The 27,811-nt window shown below is 34.9% G+C and overlaps 1 protein-coding gene across 5 annotated transcripts in view; it reads right to left on the reverse strand.

Moving 5' to 3' along the window:
- The window catches only part of LOC127877616 (furin-like protease kpc-1), a 124,785-nt gene that overhangs the window by 65,372 nt on the left and 31,602 nt on the right, over positions 1 to 27,811 (reverse strand). For all 5 annotated transcript variants that reach the window (XM_052423663.1, XM_052423662.1, XM_052423661.1 and 2 more), the window contains exon 3: positions 1,205 to 1,303. In XM_052423663.1, coding sequence (XP_052279623.1) covers positions 1,205 to 1,303 — 99 coding nt within the window. The remainder of the gene's footprint in view (positions 1 to 1,204; positions 1,304 to 27,811) is intronic.

Below are 27,811 nucleotides of genomic sequence, written 5' to 3' on the forward strand. Positions count from 1 at the left end.
AATATTAAACCAGATAGAAGCCAAGATATTAATAAAATTGTCCAGATATTGTTGCTGAGGAATCCCAGCACATAAACACCGGATGCAACTGGTAACCCAGGCCAAACATTCATATCTGTCAGCAGACTGAAGCAGTAAACAATCACCACTCATTTTATATAAATAATTACCAAAAAAGGCTTTTAATGGGGTCATTTACGTTCAGACAATAGCGGGAAATAACAAGTCTTTAAAATTATACAGCTCAAACACTAAATTGTTTAAGCATTCAACATTGAATTTATCCAATGTTTTCATAAACATATATTTTATTGAACATTTGTTTCTTTGAGGAGACATAGTCTTCGGTAAGAAAACACCAGGAAGTATCATAAATGTACAAATTTATATTTCACATCTTGCCATTTTGCCATTGTGTCATCAGTTACATATTCTTGTACCAAATAATATCAAATAAGCAGTTTTTTTGCAGACATATAAAAAACTGCCTGAGAATTTTTTTAATCAGCAGATTGCTATTGGCTAAAGTAAATAATGTCATTAGACAAGGATCTTTGCTGTCTGGTTCAAATGAACCACAACAAGAATAAATAACTGCCCAATTCCAGCCTGTAATAAATAAATGCGTTTTCTGTTGTAACATGATGGCATACAAATTTTGCCATCAAGTAACATATCCTTATATAATATGGTAAACCAGCAAGAATGTGCAGACCAAGGAAATTGGTCTAAAGGAATTCAATACCCAAGCAGTTTTTTCATGGCGGTAATTACCATCTATTCAATATTGCAGTAAATATTTGTAAATAGCATTTGGCATACACGCACACTGCATGCTCCCTCGACAGAAACAACTACACGCCAGCATTTCAAGTTTGGGCAAGACATTTTATTTATTGCCCATGGTTGGCCATCTCTTAGGCTCCATGACCCAATAAATTACGTACTAGACGTAAAGGCATGCAATTTATCACGTATGACAATTGAATGCAGATCATCCTGTCATGTTGTAACCACTGTTGAATGCAATTCCTTAATGAAGCTTTCGGAAAACATTCAGAGTATGAATGACTTTACTATTCAATTCATAATAAACCAAATAAATTACAAATCTTTTTGTTATCTATATCATTTTGGATAATATATGAATATTTGATAATTTCTTGTGACATCACATCTTTGAGAACAAAGCAAGAGTTCTTACAAGGTACCACTGGTTTCGCCATTTTGAGTCGTTGAATTCCTGATACTGTATGAAGCGTTTGACGCGCTTTTTGGCAACTTGTTGTTCGAGCCATATCACCTGAAAGTACACAAATAAAAGAGTTGTCATATTTCTCTAAATTAGTGCAAAAAAGTAATATGGGGGCTATACCTTTTTGAAGGTCAGTTCATTCGAATTATTTACTGAGGTCCAAAAATAGTCATAACGATGTACTGTAAATAACAGTGTTGTAGCAAGAGGCATTGCTGCTTAACAAATAATAAAATCTAGTTAACCAAGAAATGTCCATTTTAATTAGTCCATATCAAGGTCAAGGTCAAAGTGATGGGAAAAATTTGGTTGTAATGGAGGTGATCATAAGCAACACCGATGTGTTGGTGCTAAGCTTAAAGATGTCCTGTGCATGTAAGTGTTCTCAGCCTCAATTTCAACGTTCGCCATTGACCAATGAATGTGCAGCCTTGATATAGCTTGATTACCTTGATCGTTCATAAACACTCAAAATCAACAAATATTTTGTATAATATTTTGTAAAGTAAACATATAAACAAGAGATGTGTTTTTCAGAAACACAATGCCCCCTATTGCACCTTTGAAGCCATATACAGTCAATCTTGTATTTAGAAACCAATAAAGGGAGTAACCAAAAGTGGTCTCTTAATAAAATGGTCTTTAAATAAAAAAAGGCCATTTGTGATGAATGCGGACCTTTGATTTTAAATCCAGATATCGGATTATCTCTTTTTGACACAGCGATTTCTGCTTTTGTAATCAAATGAATCTAAATATAAATAAAATGAATAAAACATTTTTTTACTTAAAATAAGTTGTATTTGTTCTCTCTAATTCTAAATACAATGTAAATGGTTTGCACGGAGAATGTGTTTTTCCAACTCCAAACTCATTAGCGATGAAATTTACGTGCACTTTTACTCTTCGAAGCTTCCAATACCAGAATTTTCTCATTTAACGTTAATACCGGTACTTTCCGTTTTGACATTTTAATATCTGCATGTAAGCTTATATATATCTGACTCGATGATGGTACATAGGGAAATAAATAAAACACTGTGATTGAAAACTAAATAAACACGCCTGATTGGAAAATTTGCTAACACAAACTAATTAGCATAATATCAATTACATTTTTTAATGAACAGATTTCGCTACATGTTACCGATCAATAGTTTAATTTTTTACACCTCTCGAGAACACTGTGAAAATGTTTGTTGCGTCGGAGCATTGTTTCTGCAATAAAATCGGCGATCAAATTTGTCACTTAACGTCCCAGATAGTAAACTCTTTAACCCGTAGACTGTTGGCAATACCTCACTGTATTATTCAACACCAAAAATTGATACGCAGTCAGCATGAACACCGGTCAGAACCGGTCATCGAGACAAAGGAAAATGGCTGGTGTGAAATCACAACAAAGGTGTCATCGTTCATGTTATCGGCTCAGATAAAACAATCAACACTGATTTGTCCCTGAACAGTCAACAGATTTACCACTTTTACCTTAAAGCGGTCGCTTAATTCAAGACTTGGGCATCAAAATACACTAAAATCAGCGGTCGCTGGTCGCGTAAGACAAAAGTCGCTTAATACAATATGAAAATATAGGTAAAATGCTCGGGCGGGATTTAAAGTGGTCGTATAAGACAAAAGTCGCTTAATTCAAGTGGTCGCAAGCACAAGATTGACTGTATTAGACCTTTGACCTCAAAATGTCCAGCTCCATGATATACACATGCATGCCAAATATCAAGTTGCTATCTTCAATAATGAAAAAGTTATTGCAAAACTTTAACCAAGGTGAAAGTTTTGGGACACACACAATGAATGACAGACAGACAGGCCAAAAACAATATGCCCCGATCTTTCGATCCGGGGGCATTAAAATTCAAAGCAGTGCAGTAGGGGGCATTGTGTTTCTGACAAACACATCTCTTGTTTTCTTGCTGAATAGTTAAGAGAAGCGCTTACTCGCTAGAGCTAATTTATAAAGTAAATAGCTACTCATGAAAATTATCTTGTGCTTCCGATGCTGCCCGAAGCCAATCTGTTATTCGCTCGTAAATGTTCGAATTTTGTTGCAGGAAATTCACATGGAATATATTGTCCCACAAAAAAATAAAAACGAGCTTTTTCTATCTCGTTAAATCAATGTTAACAGACCACATATATATAGCGTTGAAATTTTGGCTTTTGCTATAAGGAACACTGATTTGGGTTAACTTTATTTTACGAAAAAAATCTAAATTGTCGTTGATTTTGAGTGTTTATGGGCCTTTAATAACTAAATCTTGAAAATTCATCAATTGGAAATCAACATTCTCGCATTTATCACATTTCCATCCATTGTAATTTTTACTTCAAACTTAGTTAGAGATGTTTTGTAGTTGTGGGACTTATACTGAAGTTTTGACAAAAATAATGTTTTGTGCAGCCTGGTCTATAATAAACATAATATATAGAAAAATGTTCTTCAAAATAAACCCTTTGAATATGATAACAACATGCAGCAAAAAAGACTCTCACAAAACATTGTTTGGTTCCATTGGTATATTTGATTTTTCATTCCATGGCAATCTTTATGTCACAGAATTCCTATTTTTCATCCACATCCATCATGGTTAAATTAAAACCCTTGTGTCGAGGCACTTATTATAAGAGAGACATATCTTTCTAAAATATGACAAATAGGATAAGTGTCACTCAAAATAAAGGATAAATATTCAAATATAGACTAACCTTTGTCAAGATGACAGGCAGCTTATATGGATTTATGATCCAAATTTAACCTTTAAAGTATCCTAACATACAAAATATCTGTTAATCATAATGTTCTTCAATCTTTCCGTTTAGAATTGAGAAATATACATAAGAACATATAATTCACCTTACATATGCAGTATAGACTTCAACAAGAGCTTTGTCAACAATGTGACTAACCCCTCCCCCCCCCCCCAACACACTCACACACTCACACACATGCACACGGGTGACAGTATGACAGAAAGGTCTTGCACATACACACTTCATGATAATGACAATAAGAAGACTAAATTAAATCACTTGAAAAGTTCGCTCAACAAAATTATAACATTTGTTGCCCACAAGCCGCCCAAAAGATCGACACCAATATAAACTATGCAATTGTATGAAATGTTCACAGTAAAATGATGGTTTATGTTCAAGCCAGGTTTCTACTACTATTTTATCCTTGGTATTTTGGTATTAATTTGATATGAAAAACTACCCTATACAATAAATGCACTAATACATTCTCAAGAAATCTCGGTCAGAACTTGTGGTATCCTTGAATTTCATCCTCCAAAATGTTTACAAATTAACATAGCTCCCATTCCAGCAAATTTAATCAACAATCCAATCAGTGAATACCATTAACATTTTGCCATTTAATAGTAAACAATCTATCAAAGAAAGCTGCAAATAAATGCCATGTGAGTGACATCACATCTTAATTGAATAGTGGAGCTTTTTATAAGATTCTTTCATTTTGTAAACACAGACATAAAATCTGAGAATAAATTCTAAGAAAATCTGCTGTGATTTTATTTATTTTCAAATCCATACAAAAACATGTATTTCTTGGTCAAAGTCTTTATTGTTTCCGGCCAGTTTCAGTTCAAATGTCGAATAAAGGACCAACTTAATTAACTAAATACTTCTTTTTGTAGAAGTTTTTGTTGGTGGTGGTGATGTGTTGTTTGTTGTTTTGTTTTCACCTTTTTTTTTTTTGGGGGGGGGGGGGGTGGAGTCCAGGAGGGACTGTGGAACATTGGGGGACTTTGGAGTGGAATGGTGTGGTGTGGGGAATGTGAGGGGCTGGGGAGCGGCTGGTTGGGTTGGGTTGGGGTTGGGAAATGGGGGAATGAGTCAAGAGGGGGGGGGGGGGGGGGGGGGTGGGGTAATCAAGGGTAAAATAAAAGTTGTTGTTTTTTCTTCCCAAGGAAAAACAATGACATATTCACTAAAGTAATGATCAAGGAAAATAACTGTTTAACTAATTATCAGATAGTTATGAGAGAATTACACAAAATAATTTGTGTTTGCAGTGCATTGCCTGTAGCTAATAATTAGAACCTCAGGTGTGTATTTATATTTCCAAATTATCTTCCAGGCACTTCTATCAGAACATGCTCCAGCTTTATCATGCTATCATTTGCCAAGCTTTTAACACATTGTTATTATCAAGAAAAATGGTATAACCTATCTTGCACCATTATGTAAGACAATTACCATATTGCTACAAGACATTCATTATTAGGCAATGTAAGCTGCTTAGCTGGAATTCAGAGATGAAAGAGGGTGGTTTTTCTTTACTTTCTATTTTTCAGAAGTTGTATCTATGATAATAAGAGAGAATTATCAGAGAAGAAACTTTGAACATTACGTGGATCGTGTTCAAGTTCTGCATAAAAGCTCTGCATACAACTTCAACAGATCTACATGCAATTAGGGCATATAGAACATTTCTCCAACAGTTCCATTGCATAATTATTACACTGTTTTTGCCTGTTTTTAGCTACTAAACAATATTTTTCAAATCAAACAGTAAAACAAAATTATAAGCTTAATACCAGTACTTCTGACATATTTGTATAGTTTGCTGAATATCTGATCTTTGTAACTACAAACAAATCTGAGGACTTGAAAATCTTAACCCTTTGCATGCTGGGAAATTTGTCGTCTGCTAAAATGTCGTCTGCTGAAATTGTAAAATAAGCATTTTCTTAATTTTTTTTCAAAGAATACTATCAGAATAGCAAACAGTTTGGATCCAGATGAAACGCCATTCTGTGGCGTCTCATCTGGATCCAAACTGTTTGCAAAGGCCTTTAAAATTCGGTTCCCGCACTGAAAGGGTTAACAGGTCATCTCATGGACACATGTCAGCCCTCCAAACAGTGTTTCTTTCATGGTATTAAAATGAAAAGTAGAAAATGTGTATTTAGTAATTGTATGGTGATGTATAATTATTTGGAGACTAAGAATTGCAAATATTGATGAAGATTTCAGATCATACTGAACATGATGTCTCTATAATGGTAAGTGTATCACTGCTTTTTGTAAGGTAAGGAAAGACGATTGTTCCTGTTGTCCCAATCCGAGTTTCTTTCACTTGTTGCCAACTGTTGACAGCCAAATGGCTCTATCTTTAACATTAATGGACCAGTGAAAATGACACTTAATATGAAATCTACAAAGAGTACATTTTAAAAATTTAAAAACTTAACGACCATCATATTACTTCTATACTCTATTTACTTTGAATCAGGTAAATCAAAACAACAACATATGAAAGATAAGGCCAATTATTGCTGTTAACATCGGAAAGAGTGACATTGGCAACTGTTTTTAAACAGAAATCTGCAACACAATCCACAATCTCAAACAGCTTGGACTCATTCATACCATGCAACAATTTTAATCATGACAAAGAATGTAAAATCAATCTCAAATTGACTCTTTGTTACAAATTTCAGTAACTATTTATGTCTGATTTTGAATTTTTGCTTGTTCTAATTGTTCACCTTTTACACCAGTTTTCTCGTCATATCATGGCAGTTAGTTGAGCTACTCGCACTTTGCCTGGTTAAGCTGGTGTCACTTTGACTTACATAATTCCATCATGTGCATTAATTAATGTTTTGTTTTTTTGGATGCTTTCAGGGCCATATCAGGGCCTTTACTAACCTTAATGACACACAGATGTGTGTTGGGGGAGGGCATTTAAAAGTTTTTCATGAAGAACACCCACACATGTTATGTCATAGGGCCAGGAATTGACACACATCCCATCCCAATACTAACTGAGCCAGTCAGGTCCATACCCACAAACCCCAGAATTGACACACATCCCATCCCAATATAAACTGAGCCAGTCAGGTCCATACCGACAATCCCCTGGTTGACACACATCCCATCCCAATACAAACTGAGCAAGTCAGGTCCGTACCCACAATCCCCTGATTGACACACATTCCATCCCAATACAAACTGAGCCGGTCAGGTCAGCCATCTTTTACACATGAATATAATCACACTGATGAGTCTCCAGGAAGATCAGTAACAAACATACAATAGTTCTATAACATACAAAACACCTGTATCTTTGAAATTTGAAAATAACATAATTCACATTTTTATTGGGAAAAACTGATAACACATAAGCATTTAGCTGGATATTCTTACTAATGTTCATAAAAAATGAAACAAAGTTATGCTGATGTTCTGATTTCACAGCAGGACATCAAATAATCAAGAAAAAGCCAAACCAAGACATGAGATGTAGGCTGATAGGCTTCATCAAACTCATAATCCCTCTTTCAAATGCCTCATAAAAAATAATGGCTTTTAGACAGAAAGGGCATTTCTATGATAATTTTATCCAATATCAAAGTACCGTATTTCTTCTACTTTCTTAAAAAAGAGCATAATTAAATTGCCCATTCCTAACAGCCTTAATGCAGACATGTCAATCACATTTTAATAGGCCGGAACTACCTGGCATTAATATTGAAATCTCATTTTTGGGAGGACAGAGCATATTCCACACCTTCATCATATACACTCACATATAATAGAAATAATAGTGTTTAAAAATCCTATTCATGGGAAGTCATGGACTGTAATATGAGCATACAATATTGCATTGACCATATTTTATGTCAGTCAAATAATCTAAATAGCATTTTATTGATATTGCTATTGAAAGGATGGTGGGTGCAAAAGCACATGTGAAAAGTGCAAAATTTTCTTCTAAATATAGAGCTTACTCTTAGTTCTTTGTAAACGTTTTAAGATAACAGAATGTGTCCAAAAGTTTTGATACACAAAAATATCTCCCAAATTTAGTGTAAAAAAATTGGACACGCTGACAAAGCTCATTTTTTGTGTTGTTAATTTTCTTCTTCAGAAATCAATATTCCAATACCGTTCTTTGACCACAGAGAACACAGAGAAACAAGAGATGTGTTCGTCAGGGGGGGGGGGGGGGGCAAATAATTAAAAGCCACTACCGTGACTGTAGATTCACCAATCAAAATGTGCAGCTCCATGAGATACACATGCTTGCCAAATATCAAGTTGCTATGTTCAATATTGAATAATTATCTCCCTTTAAAGCTTATTACTTCCCTTGGATTTGTATTTTTGACCTTAGACCTTGAAGGATGACCTTGACCATTGACCACGATGTGTTTGTCAGAAACACAATGCCGCCTACTGCGCCGCTTTGATTTATTTAACAAAAAAATATAATTTGGCATGTCAGATAATTATGTCCATTTAAAACTTTTTACTTCCCTTGGATTTTTTTTTTCGACCCCGTGACCTAGTTTTTGACTCGGCATGACCCATATTCGAACTTGACCTAGATATTGTCTAGATACAACTTCTGACCAAGTTTTGTAAAGATTGGATGAAAACTATTTGAAATAGAGAGAGGACACAAAAAGTGTGACAGACTGACAGACAGACTGACTGACAGACTGACGGACAGTGCGAAAACTATATACCCCCTTTTCTTCTAAAGGGGGCATAAAAAGATAAGCAATTGCTTTAATATTATTATATTATTATAAACCTTTTATTATTGAGCTGAAATATATTGTTAATATTATTAATTACATGTAAGTCTTCATTAATAATAATAATCACTGTTTTTTAAAATGCTAAACAATGTGTCAAACTTCTCATTTTTGAGCTATATAATTAAGCATAGATACAGTATTATAGACTGCTACAGCCACTAATTCAATTATTGATTTATTCATGGAAAAGGTTGCACATCATAAACCCAGCAGAATTAAGTGTGACATAGAGAATACTAGGTTAGCGTTGAATACAGAGAAGTTTATGTTGCGAGGCTTAGAACGCCGGAAGCGCGAGCCTTGGCGAGCGCTTTCGGTGTTCGAGCCGAGCAACATAAACTTCTCTGTATTCAACGCTAATCCTAGTATTCTATTTATCCCATTTGATTTTTTCAACGTGACATTTAACATAAATAGATCTAATAACCTTAACAATAATTTTAATTCAGTCATAAAAGCGCTTAAAATCTAACAAATGTAACCATGCGTAGTGATTTACATGTATTTGTTCTGGTACGCAAAATAGTCTTTAAAAAATTCACACACAAACTGTAAAACAAGTAAAAAATATCACCATATGCCTACATTCAATTTTACGCAGTATGCGAATTTTAACACATTACGACCGCGAAAAGAAGATTTTACTTTACTATAATTCATTTTATTTTCGAAAGAAAATGATCAAATCCAATATGGCGGCGATTGCTCCTGACAAAATGCTGTCGATGTCAACATACATGTACACCATCGACGACCTAGTTCTGGCTACCATAACTTTATGTCGCTTTTTATGATTTTTGACTGGCGCGACTTTGTACAGGTCTTTCAATACTAAATAAACTGTACGCTGAAGTTTCTTTAGCTATCGAAGACCTTGACAATTTTGACGAGTAAACAGACAATTGCAGCGACTGACACTTTATTTGACAAAATATACAGGGCAATACGTTTTCCGACTTCGGACGAATTTAAGGACGCGCAGAACGTGTTTTTTATAAAATGTTATGGGTATGCCGTGTGTGATCCGATGCATCAATGGCGCCCATGTTAAAATCATTTCCCCGAGAACAGGGAACGACAAAAGTACAAACAAAAATCAAAACACGTAAGAACTAGTATCTTACCTTTAATTATCCTTTAAAATCCATCTAATAATCCATTTAACTCAATAATTGACGATTTTGCATCTAGGGTCTTTAATAATTATTTTAGCATAGTTAAATAAAGACCCTTATGCCATTCTATCACTTTATTCAAATGAGTTTATGAACGCGATAAACTTTCTTCTTCGTCACACGCTACGTCATGTACTCTACATTACTGCTGTTCAAATGAACCGGAGCAGTTTATCTAATAATAGCCGTTGGTAAACTCGGTTGCATTTGCAGATTTCTGCATACAAACATAATTATGTTTAAACTTGCACAATGTTTTATTTATCTATGGTAAATGCCCTTATTGTACGAGAAAATAATTTAATATATAAATACACAAAGAATGGAAAACATTCCAGTACACAACAGATAAATAAGTAGAAAATACCCGTGTACAAAATGGGACGTTCCCAATTCCAGTGTGGTGCTATTTTTACCATCTTATACTTTACACAGCTCTATGCCTAACGTGAATTAAATAGGAAAGCAAACATAGCAGATTATTCATGAACTGTGCGATATGTGTATGGCTTGTTGTACATTCTTAATATTTAAGTTAAATGTCAAAAGTATATGCTTTGGTTATAAGCAATGCACATTACACGAAATAAGGAAAATGTGATCAATTGACAATTCAGATATGTCGACATACAGTACATGTAGAAAAAATGTGAAATAAGTCGCGTTTATAATAAATCGTCAAAAAAATGAGGAAAATGACGCAACAAGTATGCCATTTTATGACGCCATCAATCAGCTGATTCATTATACGGATGGCGAAAAATTATGTCATATGACTAGTTTTAAAGGTTGAAGGTCGTATAATTTTGAAGCTTAAGTTTTGTCGACTTTGTTATAAATAAAAAAATAACAAAACAAAAATCGTGTAATTTCATATTTTATTTCAACATTTCTTTTGGTGAATATGTCAGATATATGTTTTTCTGCAAAATGTGCACATTTTCTTCTAATGGGTGACCTTAAAATTCGATCAATGAACCAAACAATATCGACCTAATTTTAGCGCATATCGCATGACGTCATTTAAAAAGTAGTCCGTGCACGCGACAGGTATATTCCACAGTGTTGAATACAAGCAAGTATATCCCACAACGTGTTATACCGTCAATGTCGCGGTGAAAATGGGATAAAAAATAAACACCAAATGATACCTTGAAAATGAACTTATTTTTTTTTAGCATTATTATATTCTTTGAAATTGTGTGCCTTCCAAAGCTGCAAGTGTCTTGAGAAAGACCTAATACTATTGACAAGAGACCACTCACATTTACAATACAGCTTGCTCTGCATCTGTGCCCAGCCTAACTGATAGACACTGATTTGCATATATTTGCATGCGGCCACCATGGACAATAGTTTACTGGTCAGCATTATTATACACCAAAACCTTGTCAGGTCAGACATGATCTGATCAATAATTATGTACTGTTACTAATATTTACATTAAATTAATGCTGTTGGTACTCGTTTCCAGTCAAATGAGCCAAATAAAATATGTAAATATTTGCTAAACTTTATATAAATATACCACTGTTTTCAATAAAGTACAATGACTAATACATCGTAGCAAAATCAAACATTAAACCAAGTTTTCTTGCTGGGATATATATTCACAGAATCACATAAAGACTGCACTGGTTAACAAAAGTAGCATCATGCTAATGATTCTTATATTTGGGTTGTGCTTTGTGAAAAGGGGGTTTTATGCATGTAGTCCACGCAGGCTAACCAAGGACAACACTTTCCGCTTTTATGATATTTTTCGTTTAAAGAAAGCCTCTTCTTTGCAAAAATCTAGTTTGGCAGAAAGTGTCATCACAGATAAGCCTATGTGGACTGTGCATGCTAATCTGGGACGACACTTTCTGCACATGCATTAAACCCCCTTTTCACAGGGCATGGCTCATTTTTATAGGCAGGCTCTTCACAGTATTGTTCTTATTTAGTAACAAGAAACCGTCAGAGATGGGTGATGCTCCCCAAAGTGTTTTTGTGTCAAAATATTGCACTATATATTCAGATAAAATGAAACGTCTTGAGGGCACAGTAGTAGGGGGGACAAGAATTTTTTTATAGAAAATTTCAAAGGGCCATAACTCTGTGAAAAATCATCCGACCAGAACCCGCTGATAATATGCACATCTCCTCTTGGTAGTGAAGCTTTCCATAAAGTTTCATTGAATTCTGGTCATTAGTTGCTGAGAAATAGCCCAGACAAGAATTGCACTATATGTACAGTTTATAGAAAATTTCAAAGGGCCATAACTCTGTGAAAAATCATCCGACCAGGACCCGCTGATAATATGCACATCTCCTCTTGGTAGTAAAGCTTCCCATAAAGTTTCATTGAATTTTGGTCATTAGTTGCTGAGAAATAGCCCGGACAAGAATTGCATTATATGTACAGTTTATAGAAAATTTCAAAGGGCCATAACTCTGTGAAAAATCATCCGACCAGAACCCACTGATAATATGCACATCTCCTCTCGGTAGTGAAGCTTCCCATAAAGTTTCATTGAATTCCGATCATTAGTTGCTGAGAAATAGCCCGGACAAGAATTGCACTATATGTACAGTTTATAGAAAATTTCAAAGGGCCATAACTCTGTGCATCCGACCAGAACCCGCTGATAATTTGCACATCTCCTCTTGGTAGTAAAGCTTCCCATAAAGTTTCATTGAATTTCTGTCATTAGTTGCTGAGAAATAGCCCGGACAAAAATTGTGCATGGACAGACGGACGGATGGATGGACAGTCGAAGCGGCGACTATATGCTCCCCCCAAAATAAATTTTGGGGAAGCATAATAAAATGAGAATTTTTAGACTGCATTGCTGTACATGACACAGCGTAAAAATGCCCTTAACGGCTTAGTAAGCAACCTTGCTAGTCATAACATCATAGATGCAGAAGCAACGCAATTTTAACTGCAGAGTTGCAGTTCAGTCCTATAAGATATGCCTAGCATGAAAGGTTGACCCTGTAATATAGCAGTTGATCAATTTTCCTAGCTTCTGATATCTTGTGCACATCGACCAATACCAAATCCATAGCAACGTCCTTGTCATTAGACCTCAGGCATGATTGGCTTCAAGGATATATTTCTCTTATCTTTGATCCATGATAGTTTTAAAAAGTGAGTTTTGGATGTTCTCTGAACCACTCAACCATAGTTTTTTTTGGTCCTGTTCATCTTGGTGGCTAATAATGCCCTTTTCTGTTTTGCCTAGGCTGGGGTTTCCACACATCTGGCACTGCTAGTATACTGTGATTACTAACCTGAAAATCTCAGGAGATGACTGTTTATTGACTTGCCATCCAAGGACCCTTGGATTCAGGTATAACCAAAGAGAGCAAATTTATTGAAAAACAAACAACATTTTAACACAGTGAAGAATGACCACTTGGGAGATATAAATCACCCCGTATTTTGCTATTTTTGTTACTATATCAAAGTTTTACCAGCAAAAGTTTTGCAACTTCAAAATGTTACAACCTCCTTCAATCCTGTCTATATAGAGTGCAGAATCACCCAGGTAGGCATGTTGGAAGCACAGTGGCGACACACTCCCCAACCTTCACCAATTTCTTGCCATGTTTCTCTATTTCATTAAACAGGTGTCAGTTCTGGCAAGATAGGAACCAGTGTTTTATTACTTTATAGACTGGTTAAAAAACACCTGAAAAGTGTACAAACTGCAGAATAAATATGTCATACAATGCATACCAGTCTGCCAGCGGGTTTTCTCTCAGAGAATTACACCCAAACGTCTTAGTGTTGTAAGACATAGTGAAGATACATAAAAAGATATTTGTTTGAACTTTGCAATATCTGCAGGAGGTTTGTCAAGTTTTCAACAGCTCTTGTCAAAACAATAAGAAATTACTAGGAACAAAAAGCAAAGCTGCATATTGGAAATATCATGAATTATTCATTGGGAGACCATTTAATATTATAAATAGTTAATGCTGATGACAGTGGTCAAACTTGGCATCACAGAATAGCCCAATAGTCTGCAGAAAGCCATTGTAACAAACCAGAAAGATTGATTCCAAATTAATGGTAAAACTCTAGCAATGGGGAAAATCAATTGGTTCCGTTATTTAGAAAAACACCAGCAACATGTTACTACATTTTCTGCCCATCAATCTGCCAGTCTATCGTAGCATTCAGGTCTGGTACTCCCAGACAAGAACACAGTGGTATCAGACACTGATAAGAGTCGATAGCATCCCTTCCTTGCCACTGGCATCACTACATGTCAAACTATAAAAACAACTCTTTTAGCTTACCAGGTTCTCTGTATTTCTGCTACAGTTTTTATATTCTGTTGAAAAATGAAATTTAATAAAGCTTTCACATCCTTACATCAAAAGCAACCTAAAAAGCCCAGTGTTCTATCTTTTACGCTTATATGCGCTAACAAAAAGCCGAGATAAAAATGTCACAGATGCAAAAATCCGATCTAAGTTTTTCGAACATTTGTCAAGATGGCAATAAACAAGTTAACAACGTGTAAACCACCTTATTGCAGAAGAGATCACATTGTTAAAATGCATCAATGGAATTCTGGAGTGTTCATTTGCAGTAACTCTCTTGTAATGGTTTGTTTTAACAAGCAGCCCACTTGACAAAGCGATGTTAAGCATATGTTGGGAATCTGTGCAGTTTATCCTGAATGAATCTGCACAGTGCAAAAACATACTTCAGCGAAAACATTACAATTATAAATAACTCATTCTGGTGTCTCGGTGCAATTAAGAATGCATGTTTTTGTTAACAAAATTCATCAAAGAATTAAGAACATTACATCATAATAAACACATTTTGAATGTTTATAAATCATAATAATGGTGTGAATTATTGTCATGCTTGCTTAAATAATGTCAAAATGTGTATAATAAATGTATGTACCTGGTAATACATTAATTTGAAACCTTTCTTTTGAAAAATTTAATATCTAGCACACTTCTTTTGCAGAATGCATAGAGCACTTCCTCATGATCAATCTTTAATGTATGTGAATGTCTGCAATAAATAGAAGAAATATAAAGAAAATAAAAACGAGTCACTGTGACCTTGACCTTTGACCTAGTGACCTGAAAATCAATAGGGGTCATCTGCCAGTCATGATCAATGTACCTATGAAGTTTCATGATCCTAGGCCTAAGCATTCTTGAGTTATCATCCAGAAACCATTTTACTATTTCGAGTCACTGTGACCTTGACCTTTGACCTAGTGACCTGAAAATCAATAGGGTTCATCTGACAGTCATGATCAATGTACCTATGAAGTTTCATGATCCTAGGCCTAAGCGTTCTTGAGTTATCATCCGGAAACCATCTGGTGGACGGACTGACAGACCGACAGACAGACCGACCGACCGACATGTGCAAAACAATATACCCCCTCTTCTTCGAAGGGGGGCATAAATATCAGGTGCTATTTAGTAGCTCTGTAGTAGTGTAGATTTTGATTTAGTACAGGACAACGGTAACCAAAGAACAAGAGGGCCTGAAAGGCCCAAAGTCGCTCACCTGAGATTAAAAGGAACTGACCTGTTCTGTACAGCCCAAGATGTCATTAGAACAATATGTTCTTACCAACTTTCATGACTAGTGAATACCCTGGCAGCCACATTTTTCAACAGACCAGAACCATTTTCATACACATCCAAGATATCATTTAAACAAATATTCTGACAAAAGTTCATATAAGGAAAAATGCCCCGCCCACTGGTGGCCATGTTTTTCAAGCAACTGGAACCACTTACGAACTTGTCCAAAATATCATTGGGACAAATCTTCTAAGTTTCATGATGATCATACAATAAATATGGCTTCTAGAGTGTTAACAAGGTTTAACTATAGCTATATAAGGAAAAATGCCACGCCCCCTTGGCGGCCATGTTTTTCCACCAACCGGAACCATTTTCGAACTCATCCAAGATATCATTGGGACAAATCATCTGACCAAGTTTCATGATGATTGGACAATAAATGTGGCCTCTAGAGTGTTAACAAGGTTTTACTAAGGCATGATATAAAGCCATATTAGGAAAAATGACCCGCCCCCTGGTGGCCGTGTTTTTTAAGCAACCGAAACCATTTTCGAACTCATCCAAGATATCATTAGGACAAATCTTCTGACCAAGTTTCATGAAGATCAGAAAATTAAAAGTGGCCTCTAGAGTGTTAACAAGGTTTTACTATAGCCCCGCCCCCTGGCAGCCATGTTTTTCAACCAACCAGCATCATTTTTTAACTGGTCTAAGATATTATTGGGGTGAATCTTCTGACCAAGTTTCATGAAGATGGGACATTAAATGTGGCCTCTAGAGTGTTAACAAGATTTTACTATAGCTATATACAGTACAGGCAACGTGTACTTTGACAAAAACGCGTGTCTGCGGTGTTCAATTTTCCCGATGGGTGACATTTCGCGGGGGGCGGACACGCTACTGACCAAAATCGCCGCGATTGCACGCTATCATTAACTGGAACACCCGTGATCACCGCAATGCCGCGTGGCCATTGATACATGTAATACCTGTCTGCGATGGTCATTCAAGAGTTTTAAATTTACATGTACAATGTACAAATGAACATAATAAACTACATGTATGTGCAAATGTATGCGTTCTTAAAGTGATATTATGGGCAACTAACAGTATTTGCAATATACAATGTAGGTGTGTATCGTAACCGTTGTTTGTTTTTTGTGTTTTCGCTCGATATACACTTGTATTTGTTAATGCAGCATCAACATAATTAAACAATATCCCGAAAAGAAAAATAATCCATTTGAATATCAACCGTACTTTCGTTTTGACAACTTACGACAGAAATGAATCGATGTACGATGCGAGTCTAAATGTAGTTTTCATGCAGATTCTTTCATACCACACAATGACACAATTTGGTTTTACGGATCATTTCAGGTTAGAGGGATGGGTGAGTCATGTAACATATCGAAAATAATATAAAATTTTTATAAACAACCGGTAACAAGATGAGTTGTAGATAATTTCAGATACCACATTCATTATAACTTATTGTTTTCACCCGTTTCTTTTCAGCTCAATTCAACAGTAACAAAATGCCCATCACTTTAAATTATCTACAACTCGTCTTGCTTCCAGTGGTTAATAAAAAAATATAATATTCGATATTTTTCATGACAGTTCAGTCCTCTAAGCCGAAATGATCCGTAAAACAAATTTGTGTCTTTGTGTCGTATGAATGAATCTGCACTAAAATGAAATTTAGGTTTACATCGTACCCCTAATCATAACGAAAGTACAATTGATATTCAAATGATTTTTTGATTTTTCCGGGATATCGTTTTAGAATGTTGATGATGCATTCATAGATATAAGTTTATGTAAAGTGACAACACCAAAAAATAACCGACGGTTGCGATAGACACCTATAAACATTGCATATATTGTTAGATGCGCATAATATTACGTTAAATACTTAAAATATCCTTCGACCAGCATGTACATAAAAATAGACTATATTTACTTGTATTCATTATCGCTTAAAGCGGGTATATACGATTTTTTATATGTGTTTAATTGTAATACATTGATAAAATATGTTACAATAACACAAAATAGGCAAGAAAAATTACACATTAAAGCCGAATTTCATAAAATGCAGCAAAGACAAATTAGCGCCCCGAGTCGATTGTGACGTACATATTTTCCTACAATAACCGAAGCATTCGTCTTTGCATTAGGATCGGAGTTAGTGTTCGTGTGTCGTATGAATAGATATCGTTGCAGGAATTCAAATAAACCGTTAAACTAAGTTTAGATTCACATCGTACATGTATGGTCTACATGCTAGCGAATTCGGCTGCACAGCCGTTTTAAATTTCAGAATTAAATATCTGGCTTATTTCGCATTTTTCGACACGTTCTTCTTAACTTTTATTTTAATTTATATTTAAATATATATAATAAGTTTATTACACATTTTATATAAATTCATAAATATTTGACAACAACGTATATACCCGCTTTAAATGAAAGGGATCAATAATTTACGTTTATATTTAATTAATTTTTTTTTGCGAACACGATGAACACCGCGGTAGATATAATGGGTCCGCGGTGATTCGCGGTGTCCACCTTATTGAAAACGGCCCCCGCGAATATTTGATCTGAACACCCATCGCGGGGGTCGTTTGGTAAGCGAACACCGTAAAATGAACACCGCGACGAGTGGCGTTTGTCAAAGTACACGTTGCCTGTACTGTATAGCCATATAAGGAAAAATGCCCCGCCCCTTGACAGCCATGTTTTTCAAGCAAACAAAACCATTTTCGAACTCATCCAAGATATCATTGAGACCAATCTTCTGACCAAATTTCATGAAGATTGGACAATAAATGTGGCCTCTAGAGTGTTCACAAGGTTTTACTAAAGCAATTATATAGCCATATAATGATCAATGCCCCGCCCCTTGGCAGCCATGTTTTTCAAGCAAACGTAACAATTTTCGAACTCATCCAAGACATCATTGAGACCAATCTTCCGACCAAATTTCATGAATTTTGGACAATAAATGTGGCCTCTAGAGTGTTAACAAGGTTTTACTATAGCCATATAAGGAAAACTGCCCCGTCCCCTGGCGGCCATGTTTTTTCACCGATCTGGACCATTTTTGAACTCGTCCGAGATATCAATAAAACCAATGTTTTGACCAAGTTTCATGATGATTGGGCAAAAATTGTGACTTCTAGAGTGTTCACAAGGTTTCTGTTTAGCCATATAAGGAATACTGCCCCGTCCCCAGGCGGCCATGTTTTTCAACGGACCGGAACCATTTTTTAACTCAACTAACGTATCATTTAGACAAACATTTTGACAAAGTTACATGAAGATTTGGCATCAAATGTGACTTCTACAGTGTTCACAAGGTTTTTCTTTTTTTTTACCTAGTGACCTAGTTTTTGACCCAGCATGACCCAATTTCAAACTCAGTCGAGGTATCAATGGGACAAACGTTCTGACCAAATTTCATGAAGATCAGACAATAAATGTGGCCTCTAGATTGTTCTAGAAATGTTGACGACGGACGACGCACGACAGACAAAAGGTGATCACAAAAGCTCACCACGTTGTGCTCAGGTGAGCTAAAAGCACCAACCCCGTTCTGCCCTTCCTAAGTGTCATTGTGCCTGAAAAAAACAACTGGGGAAAGTCTTGCAAATATTTCTTACCATAATATTATTAATAGAGCAATTCTATACCATGTTACAGCTTTTAATATGCTTAATATTTGAATCAAAGCTTAATGTGCCTAACATTGAAAAAACATCTGCACTCAAGCATTAAACCATTCTGACATAATAGCACCAAAACATCTGATATAACCCTTTCCCACTCAAAGTTAAAATGGCTATGTGCAAACAGCATAAAACCAGAAAAGTCTGCAAGTAACTCGCAGTCTGTTCAGATTTTATGCTGTTTGCTGCTCACCAGTATCAAAGGGTTGGAAATGAAGCCTTTAAAACTTGAATTTAGTAAGAAATGTATTTAATTAAATTTAACTTTCTATGGGACTACAAATACGCCAAAATATGTATCTAAGTGGTAAAGGGTTAAGTCATTCTGTTGTAAGTAAATGTTCAGTAAAAGTATCAGTCTGACGACTGATCTAGCTTACATCCCTATGGCTGCACATATGAAGGAGGCTTGATGGCTGCAATTTTCATCCAACCTCTTCCAATGATCAATATCGATGGAGCCGGTCGTAAATCCAATGCCAAATTATCATGCATATTTTGTAAGGCATTTGCATACAGGGAAGAAGTATTTTTTTAATGGAATTCTAAGAACCTTATTTTCATTTTATGTAAATGTTCAATGTAGCCATCTTAATGGTCAATCTTTTTGGACTGAATTGATAAGGCCAATCATCTTCAAAAAATGTGATTGCATGTGCATAACATATATACCTTCAGTAAACACCATGAACATGCACTTTCAACCAATAATGTCATGTCTGTGTAGAGTGCAAATGCTATATGAACCGCGTCATGAGATAACCGGTAATTTTGAATGACATGGGTCATGTTCTCCATGCTTTGTGCTGCCTTCAATTTTGCAATGTCCAACTTTACAATGTACATGGCAAAAATGCTTGCTTTAACCAAAAATCCATGTCTCAGCAAAATACATGCCAAATGGCCAGGACTATTCTACTAGTCTATGTTACCAGAATCATTTCTCAGGGGTATAACCAATTGGCCACCAATCAATACCTAATTCACAGCAAACAATAGCCAGACCAAGGATGCACTATAACCGCACATTATTCCCCTCATAAAAATTTAGCATTTACAAAATAGAAATCTGCTAATTGGTATAAGTAAAAAGTTTTCATTATTCACAAATTCATAAAAGTTGTAGACTTAAAAATAATCATAAACATGTCAAACTTATCTTAAATGTTTTCACTTTAATTATTGTTTATAAGAATATTTATAAAATTGCAAACTGATTGTTTCAAACACTGAAATGTTGCTTTTGTGTGAGTGTCTGAAATTCTGCTGCAGTTATCATGATCAAATACAAAACAATATTGGTTTTATATTATCTCGCACACATATTATTTAAAAGAAATGGTATGAAAACTGTACTATGTGAGTTTCAAAGAAGAAATAAAACATGAAATAGGGATCATTGTGTTCATTTTGTCACACAAAACTGTTCCTTTCATGTTCTGAATGTATTTGTTGTGATAATATGTCAATACTTTTAGGACAATTATGCACCACCTTTAAGTTTGAAGTGTGTTTTTTTCATTTTAACTATATGTTTAATTTGTCTTTTCAAGCAAACATTGACATGGTTTCATTTTGGGATATTTTTTTATTTAAAATTAAGCATATATTTTTGTGGTAAAATTAATTTAAATGATGCAATTACACGTGCACATCACAATTTAACCTTTAATTTGTCAAAATGTTTCAATTTGTCAAAATTAATAAGTACATCAGGTTTAACTGAATAGCATGCATTGTTGAACAAAAAAATCAGTTTATACCAAGATTGAATTCCAATTTTACATAATACCGTAGCCTGTTTTTATGTGCAACCTTATTGGAACAAAATAGCAACAATATAATACAATATCAATTACTTACATAGTTTGAATATATATCTTTTTCTGCTTAGCACAGTATTAGATAATACATAAGATAATGTGTCTCCATACCCGTAGCCAGGGGGGGTGCGTTGGGTGTCTCGCACCCAATCTTTTTGGACGAGTAAAAAAAATGTACTCTAAGTTGCACCCAACTTTATTGGACGCAAAAACGGAAATTTATTTTTTCCAGGAACCCAGTGAGTCTTCGTATTTAAGCGTTAAAATAATGTTGTATTCAATATGCAACCGACAGGATTCCATATAATTAATTTTTTCGATTATGTCATTTCCAAGATAGTGCGTGATTTTTAGATGGTCGCTTAGTGACCATCTAAGGTGGTTAGTCTAAAATTCAGGTCGATACGCCTTAGCTACTAGGAGCCCAATACCCGCTTACTACGCGTATCCGTGAGAAAAAGAGTTGCATAATTTATGCAAGAGGTTTCAGTTCTCCAATTATATTCATTCACAAATGGAAACATGATATTAATATCTTGTTAACTGCAATAGTTTCGAACGTTGCTTTTATAGAAAAGAATCAATTAACAATGATCGTATTGTACGTGTTGAGGAGGAGATTGTTTATGAATGAATAAAATAGTCCACTTTCTGCAGCGTCTTCATGACGTAGTATTTTTGCTCAGTCCATTCATGATATGATAACAACACAATAGGATACGCTCTCACATACACCTCAATGAAGTAGTGCAGGTCGTAAATTGAGGCTATTAATAGATTCGGGAAAAAGTTAACGCTTATTTATATTCTCAATTTATAAAACGTTGAACATAAGTTCAACAATAACTTCAGCTTTACGATAGACAAAAACAAAAAAATGTTTCATAATTGCTAAATCCGAATATAACAAACAATTTATAATAATAATACGAATGACCTGTTTCGTAACCTCGCTCATGCTACTACAGGGGGAATTTCCGGAAAACGTTCTTTGGTTCTCAAAAGATAGCGGCGATCTTTTTGTATTTAAGTTTGCAATTTACTTTTCTAAATAAATAAATACAATTAAACAAAAGTTAAACTATTGTGTTGTGTTTTTCACTTGTAAGTTGCATATTCACCGCATGAAATGTGTGTTAGCATTGTCAAACCACACATTAGCGTGAGTAGATAAAAAATATACTACGGGAGAGCACTTCATATGTGTCCTCATATGCCTTGTTATGAGTATCTGTCTTCACTATCGAAATATATCGTATGTTGATATTTGATTTAAACGCAGTTTTTTTTTCGACACATTTAAATCACACGTCAATAGCGCCGTCATGCGAAAATGGGTCTTATGCATTTCGGCAAGCGTTTGTTAAACCCAACATGTGCTTTTGCGCAGTCAGGCCATAGGCGATGCTGTTCGCTATAAAATCACTCAATATGTTATGTTTCTCCTTACCAGAAGGAGAGATAGCTGAGTGGGCTATTTATATGATGGGCGCATATGGAATAAGACCCATTTTCGCATGACGAGGGTCATTACAAATCTTTTTGCGAATTGAAAATGTTAATTTAAGAACAATGCTTTTTGATACAAAATTAAATTCAAAATAGCAAACTTGTTAATAAATGGCAGCCTATCCACACATTAAGGAATGATTTCCAGACGTGCTGACCAAGTACGGCAAACATTGTGGTATGATAATTAAACAATTTTCTCTTACTTTACTATTTCGCTAATGATTGTTTTCTCATCTTGGAGGCGAAAGTGATATTCTGCAAGATGGATTGTAACGCGTAATTGTAACAGGGTCACAATTTGTGTCGTTCGAGCATACAGAGAGTAGTCCGGAATTCCTTTCACTGAACAGTGCTACATCCTTTGAATTGAGCACATACGCAGTGATGTAGCAAAAATTCAGAAGTTGTATCTCGATTCAGCTTATTAAATATTCGAAAATATTCATGCGTGTCTGTTTGCGTTATGTAAAAGTCACTAAGATGAAAACTGAGTAAAATAGCTACGCCTAAAAGCGCATTAGTGCTCTATACCTATGTTTATGTCAGCGTTGTTGACACCGTGTGAACTGCTCGGGTAACAAGTAAAGCATAAACAGCAATGCTTATATACTTTTATTCCTCCATATACAAGATACTAAGATTATTGTATATTTTGAATTTGTATATGGTGTCAAAAATCAAAAGTTTTGTACACGGAACTTTCATTATGAATTTATATTCTTGGTGAGATAGTTATTTGATATTCTAACACGGCACGTGACTTGTTTTCTATAGACAAAGAAGGAAATCAAGCGTGGGTTATTCTGCAATAACTTATGGGCGGAGCTTATACACTGAAAGCACGCGCTGTAGCTAAACAAAACATGCCGATACATTTTCCACCAGCGTAATAATCCGTTATTTTATGAATGAAAGTCACGTGACAAAATACTACGCTATGAACAGAAATGCGTAAACTTGACCCAATTTCCCACGGTGTTCGTCTGCTGCTTCGATACTGAAATGGCTGAAGTTCGAATCGGAGTTGTTGTCTTGTAGATTCAACACTCTTGCGTTAATTTAAAGAGTACAATGAAAACATGTTAGTTTACGCAAGTTGTTGTTCTTAGTTAACCAAACGTGAGAAATGAAATGGGTTTTTTCCATCCAGTTTGGCTGTTATTGAGGGCGGAGATCTGATCGACAGAACAGCCGAAAGCTATTTTTATGGGCGGAGCTTCACATAAAATAGTATGCAAGAAAAATAAGATACATTATATATATCTTTAGTAAAAATCTTGTTAGAATCGAAATAATTCGTGTACGTTATAGTTTGTGGTCGAATAACCCACGGCCGGAATCCCTACGCATCTAAACTTCCGGCCGTGGGTTATTCGACAACAAACTATAACGTACACGAATTATTTCTTAATTAGAAAAAATATTCCTTTAATATGATGGAGACTGCAAATTTTCTTTATATTAAGTTCTCATTACCTTTTTCATCATACTTTCTATGCTTTCAGAACTTCCAAAAAGCATGTTGTTTTTATTTTGTCTTAGTCATTTCTATGAAATAATAAGGATGATAAAAAGTGCACACAAAACTCGACCCGTGCGCTATGACACACACTTCATTTCAAACTTGCGATTGATTTTGAAAAATGAATGGCGTGTTAAATTATGCAATAGGGAACATCTTCAGTGCCTTCAGCGCTTTGGTTATTTACAAGTTTTAACCGTAGAATTGTTGAAATCATTAGAAGTAGTGAAAGCAAAATTTTAGAAGATCTAAGAAGCCGGTCCCCGCAAAATGGAATTGGAATCTTTGTTAAAATAGATATTTGTTTTTTGTACATGTATAATGCAAAATTATTAACCTTGCACTCTAATCCGTATACAATCGATACTTATTTATACATATTTGATACTAATGATTGTTTTGTAACTTTTGTAATCATTTTTAATGTCTGTTACAGCTATAACTGCCAGAGATATCATAACAAAATGTTGAAGCCTACTTATTGTGGGTTGAAATCCCAGTCCAATAACCTTTTTCAAAATTATATAAATGGCTTGCAAAAACAATTTTATTAACTTGAATAAATAAATAATCTTATAAACAAGAAAATATATTTTAGGTGATTATTTTTTTTGAATGACAAGAAAACAAATCATTTTTCATAAGCAATGTAGCTTTTTTTCTATTTGCCAACACTTAATGGCATCTGTTCTGCTCCACATACAGAACTTTCCACAATGTTTTAATTATGTCAAACTTCACACTATGAATGTCCTATTCTTAAACAGTTGTTATAATGAATTCAAAACGTTATATGATCAGCTGGACGTTAACGTTTAATTTTTTTATCAACTGTGACGGATCTTGAGCATATAATGGGCAAATAAGTACATCTTTTTGCTTTAACGTCCTGGTATACATTGTTTAGGACTTTTAGGCCAGTAGTTTGTGGTTATAGGGTCTTTATGAAGCCTAAAGTGTTTGTATGTTTCCGAAATTCGCTTTGAAAAAGATAACTTATTTGTTAAAAATAGTTAAAAAAATAAATAAGTAACCAATTATACCATTTTGATTTCTTTTAAGAATTGATGCACATTAGAGAAGACCCAGTTTTGTTAATCAGTGTTTGCTGTACAATACACTATTAGCACGTTTTGAGCAATGCAATGCCTCTGGTACTATCCATAGTAGCAGACAAATAATTGTTTTGTAAAAGTCAAATATTTCCATTTAATTTGCTCGATTTATAAATGGTAGAATGTTAGAATGGTAAAACACACCAATTTTATCAAGATTCCAAGATTCCAATAAATAATGATATTGTATACCGTTCTTATTGTAGATTTCACATTCTATAAATTTTTGTTGCATAGGTAAACAAAGTGTGTGCGCGCATACTAGTGTCGGGTTAAACACCGTATAAAATGATGTATTCCCGTGACTGATCGAAAAAGGTGGTTATTGAAAAACGTGGTGGGGAATACATGTATCATATTCATGTAGATCAGTCACTATGTATGGTCAATGATAGTGAATTTTCATATAAAATGCTCTATAACTTCAGTCTCTGAATACATTTAAAAAAATGACCAGAATGCAGGAGTTTACGTTTCAACATCCCCTCCTGCACATACTCCCTTCTCCTCTTCGTTGCTCAATAACAATCGTCTATTACAAAAAATCGCACCCCCCTTTTCAAAACCCTGGCTACAGGCCTGGTCTCTAATGAATTCTGATTACCTCTTACCATATATTATTGGTATCATGTACATAATGGCCTTATTTATTTGAATTGCTCAACTACTTTCAGCCATCAAAAATAAATGATGAAATTATCAACACCTATAACTGTAAAATTCTTCCGGAAAATAAATTGGAAATGTAATGGAGTTGTTACACGTAAACTGTACTGGCTGGGTTCTGTAAAATAAAATAACACTTAAAAACTACTGCAGGGGAACAAGAATTAGTGATGGTTCTTACAATCATTTACAACAAAAACAGCAGCCCTGAAAATAATTGAGCTGTGCTCTGGGAAAAAAGGGCTTAATGAATATGCGTAAAGTGATGTCCCAAATAAGCCTGTGCAGTCTACACAGGCTAGTCAGTAAAAAACACTCTCCACCTCGACTGGATTTTTTGTTAAGAAGAAACTTCTATTAATGAAAAATTTCATTAAAGTGGAAAGTGTCATCCCTGATAACCCTTTGTAGACTGCGCAGGCTGTAGACTGCACAGGCTAATCTGGGCAGACACTTTACACACAATCATTAAGCCCTGTTGTCCCAGAGCGAGACTCAAATTTGTTTCACATTCCATTCTAAGAGCATCTTAATATTTAAACCCCACTATTTGTGTTATACTTTTCCAATTATCCAGCAATAATTCAAGATATAGCCTATGAGCTGGTGACAGCAATTTTTCGTATGACATGGTAATTGCATAATGTATGAGAAGTTTGTTGCCCAAAACTTCTCATGCAACTGCCTCTTCTATAATACTGCCCATTTGGGCGGGACAATAAGAACCAGTCAGAGTTAAATGAGCGTGAAAATTGATGTGATTTGAAAAAATTATGGTAACATCATGTGAACAAGGAATTACAGAATTAACACTTGCAGACAATGGTTTGTTTCCCTGAAACTTATTCAACACCTGTACAGCTGATTTTCTCAAGTGAAATCAAAAGCCAGTCCCTATCAACTCATACCATGATTAAAGACATTACTCATTTCTTGTGAATTTACACTGAACCCTAGTCTCAAGAATATATTTTGATTTCTGGTAAACTCATCATTAACTCTTTGCATGCTGGGATATTTGTCGTCTGCTAAAATGTCGTCTGCTGAATTTCTAAAATAAGCATTTTCTTAGATTTCTTTTCAATAATACTATCCGAATAGCAAACAGTTTGGATCCTGATGAGACGCCACATTTTGTGGCGTCTCATCAGGATCCAAACTGTTTTCAAAAGCCTTCAAAATTCGGTTCCACCACTGAAAAGGTTAAGTATACATCTTTTCTACTTGTTTGCATTACAAAGTATATTAGTACATTAACAGACACACTATTATGAGACAGATTCTGATGATCAGAATGAATCTTGCACAGGTAAAAACAGAAGAAATTGACGAAAATTGGAAGCAGGAAATGTTGCCCTTTGATGACTCTATGAACACAGTAAACATAATAGAAGTTAATAAAGATGTCTTAGTGAAACATCATTATCATTAAAACCTAATTTCATATGAGTTAATGTTTATTAAATTGTTTCTTTTTAGCATATAAAGAAACAAATCATAATACCAAATTAATGAACACTTTTAGTTGCAATCCATGATGACCTGTTATATAAATATTTGGCAAAGAAGAATTAGACAATCAGGGACAATAATCATCCTTCTTGTCAGTAAAAAATGTTTGAAAGGAGAAATGATTTTTCAGCGAAGCTGTATACGCCAGCTTTTTACCTTACCTGACCTTTGTAACTGTCCAATAAAATTCAAATAAAGTTTCCCGCGGCTAGGTCAGAATGAATACACTTCATTTATCCCATAGGCTGATTTGAGCATACGTTCAGAACATTGGAAACATGTCCGCGTGTTTGTAACACTGTTTTACTGCGTGTTCAGCATGAAAATTTTTTATCTCTAA

This window comes from Dreissena polymorpha, chromosome 4 (assembly GCF_020536995.1).
Source record: "Dreissena polymorpha isolate Duluth1 chromosome 4, UMN_Dpol_1.0, whole genome shotgun sequence".
NCBI classification, from domain to species: Eukaryota; Metazoa; Mollusca; class Bivalvia; order Myida; family Dreissenidae; genus Dreissena; species Dreissena polymorpha.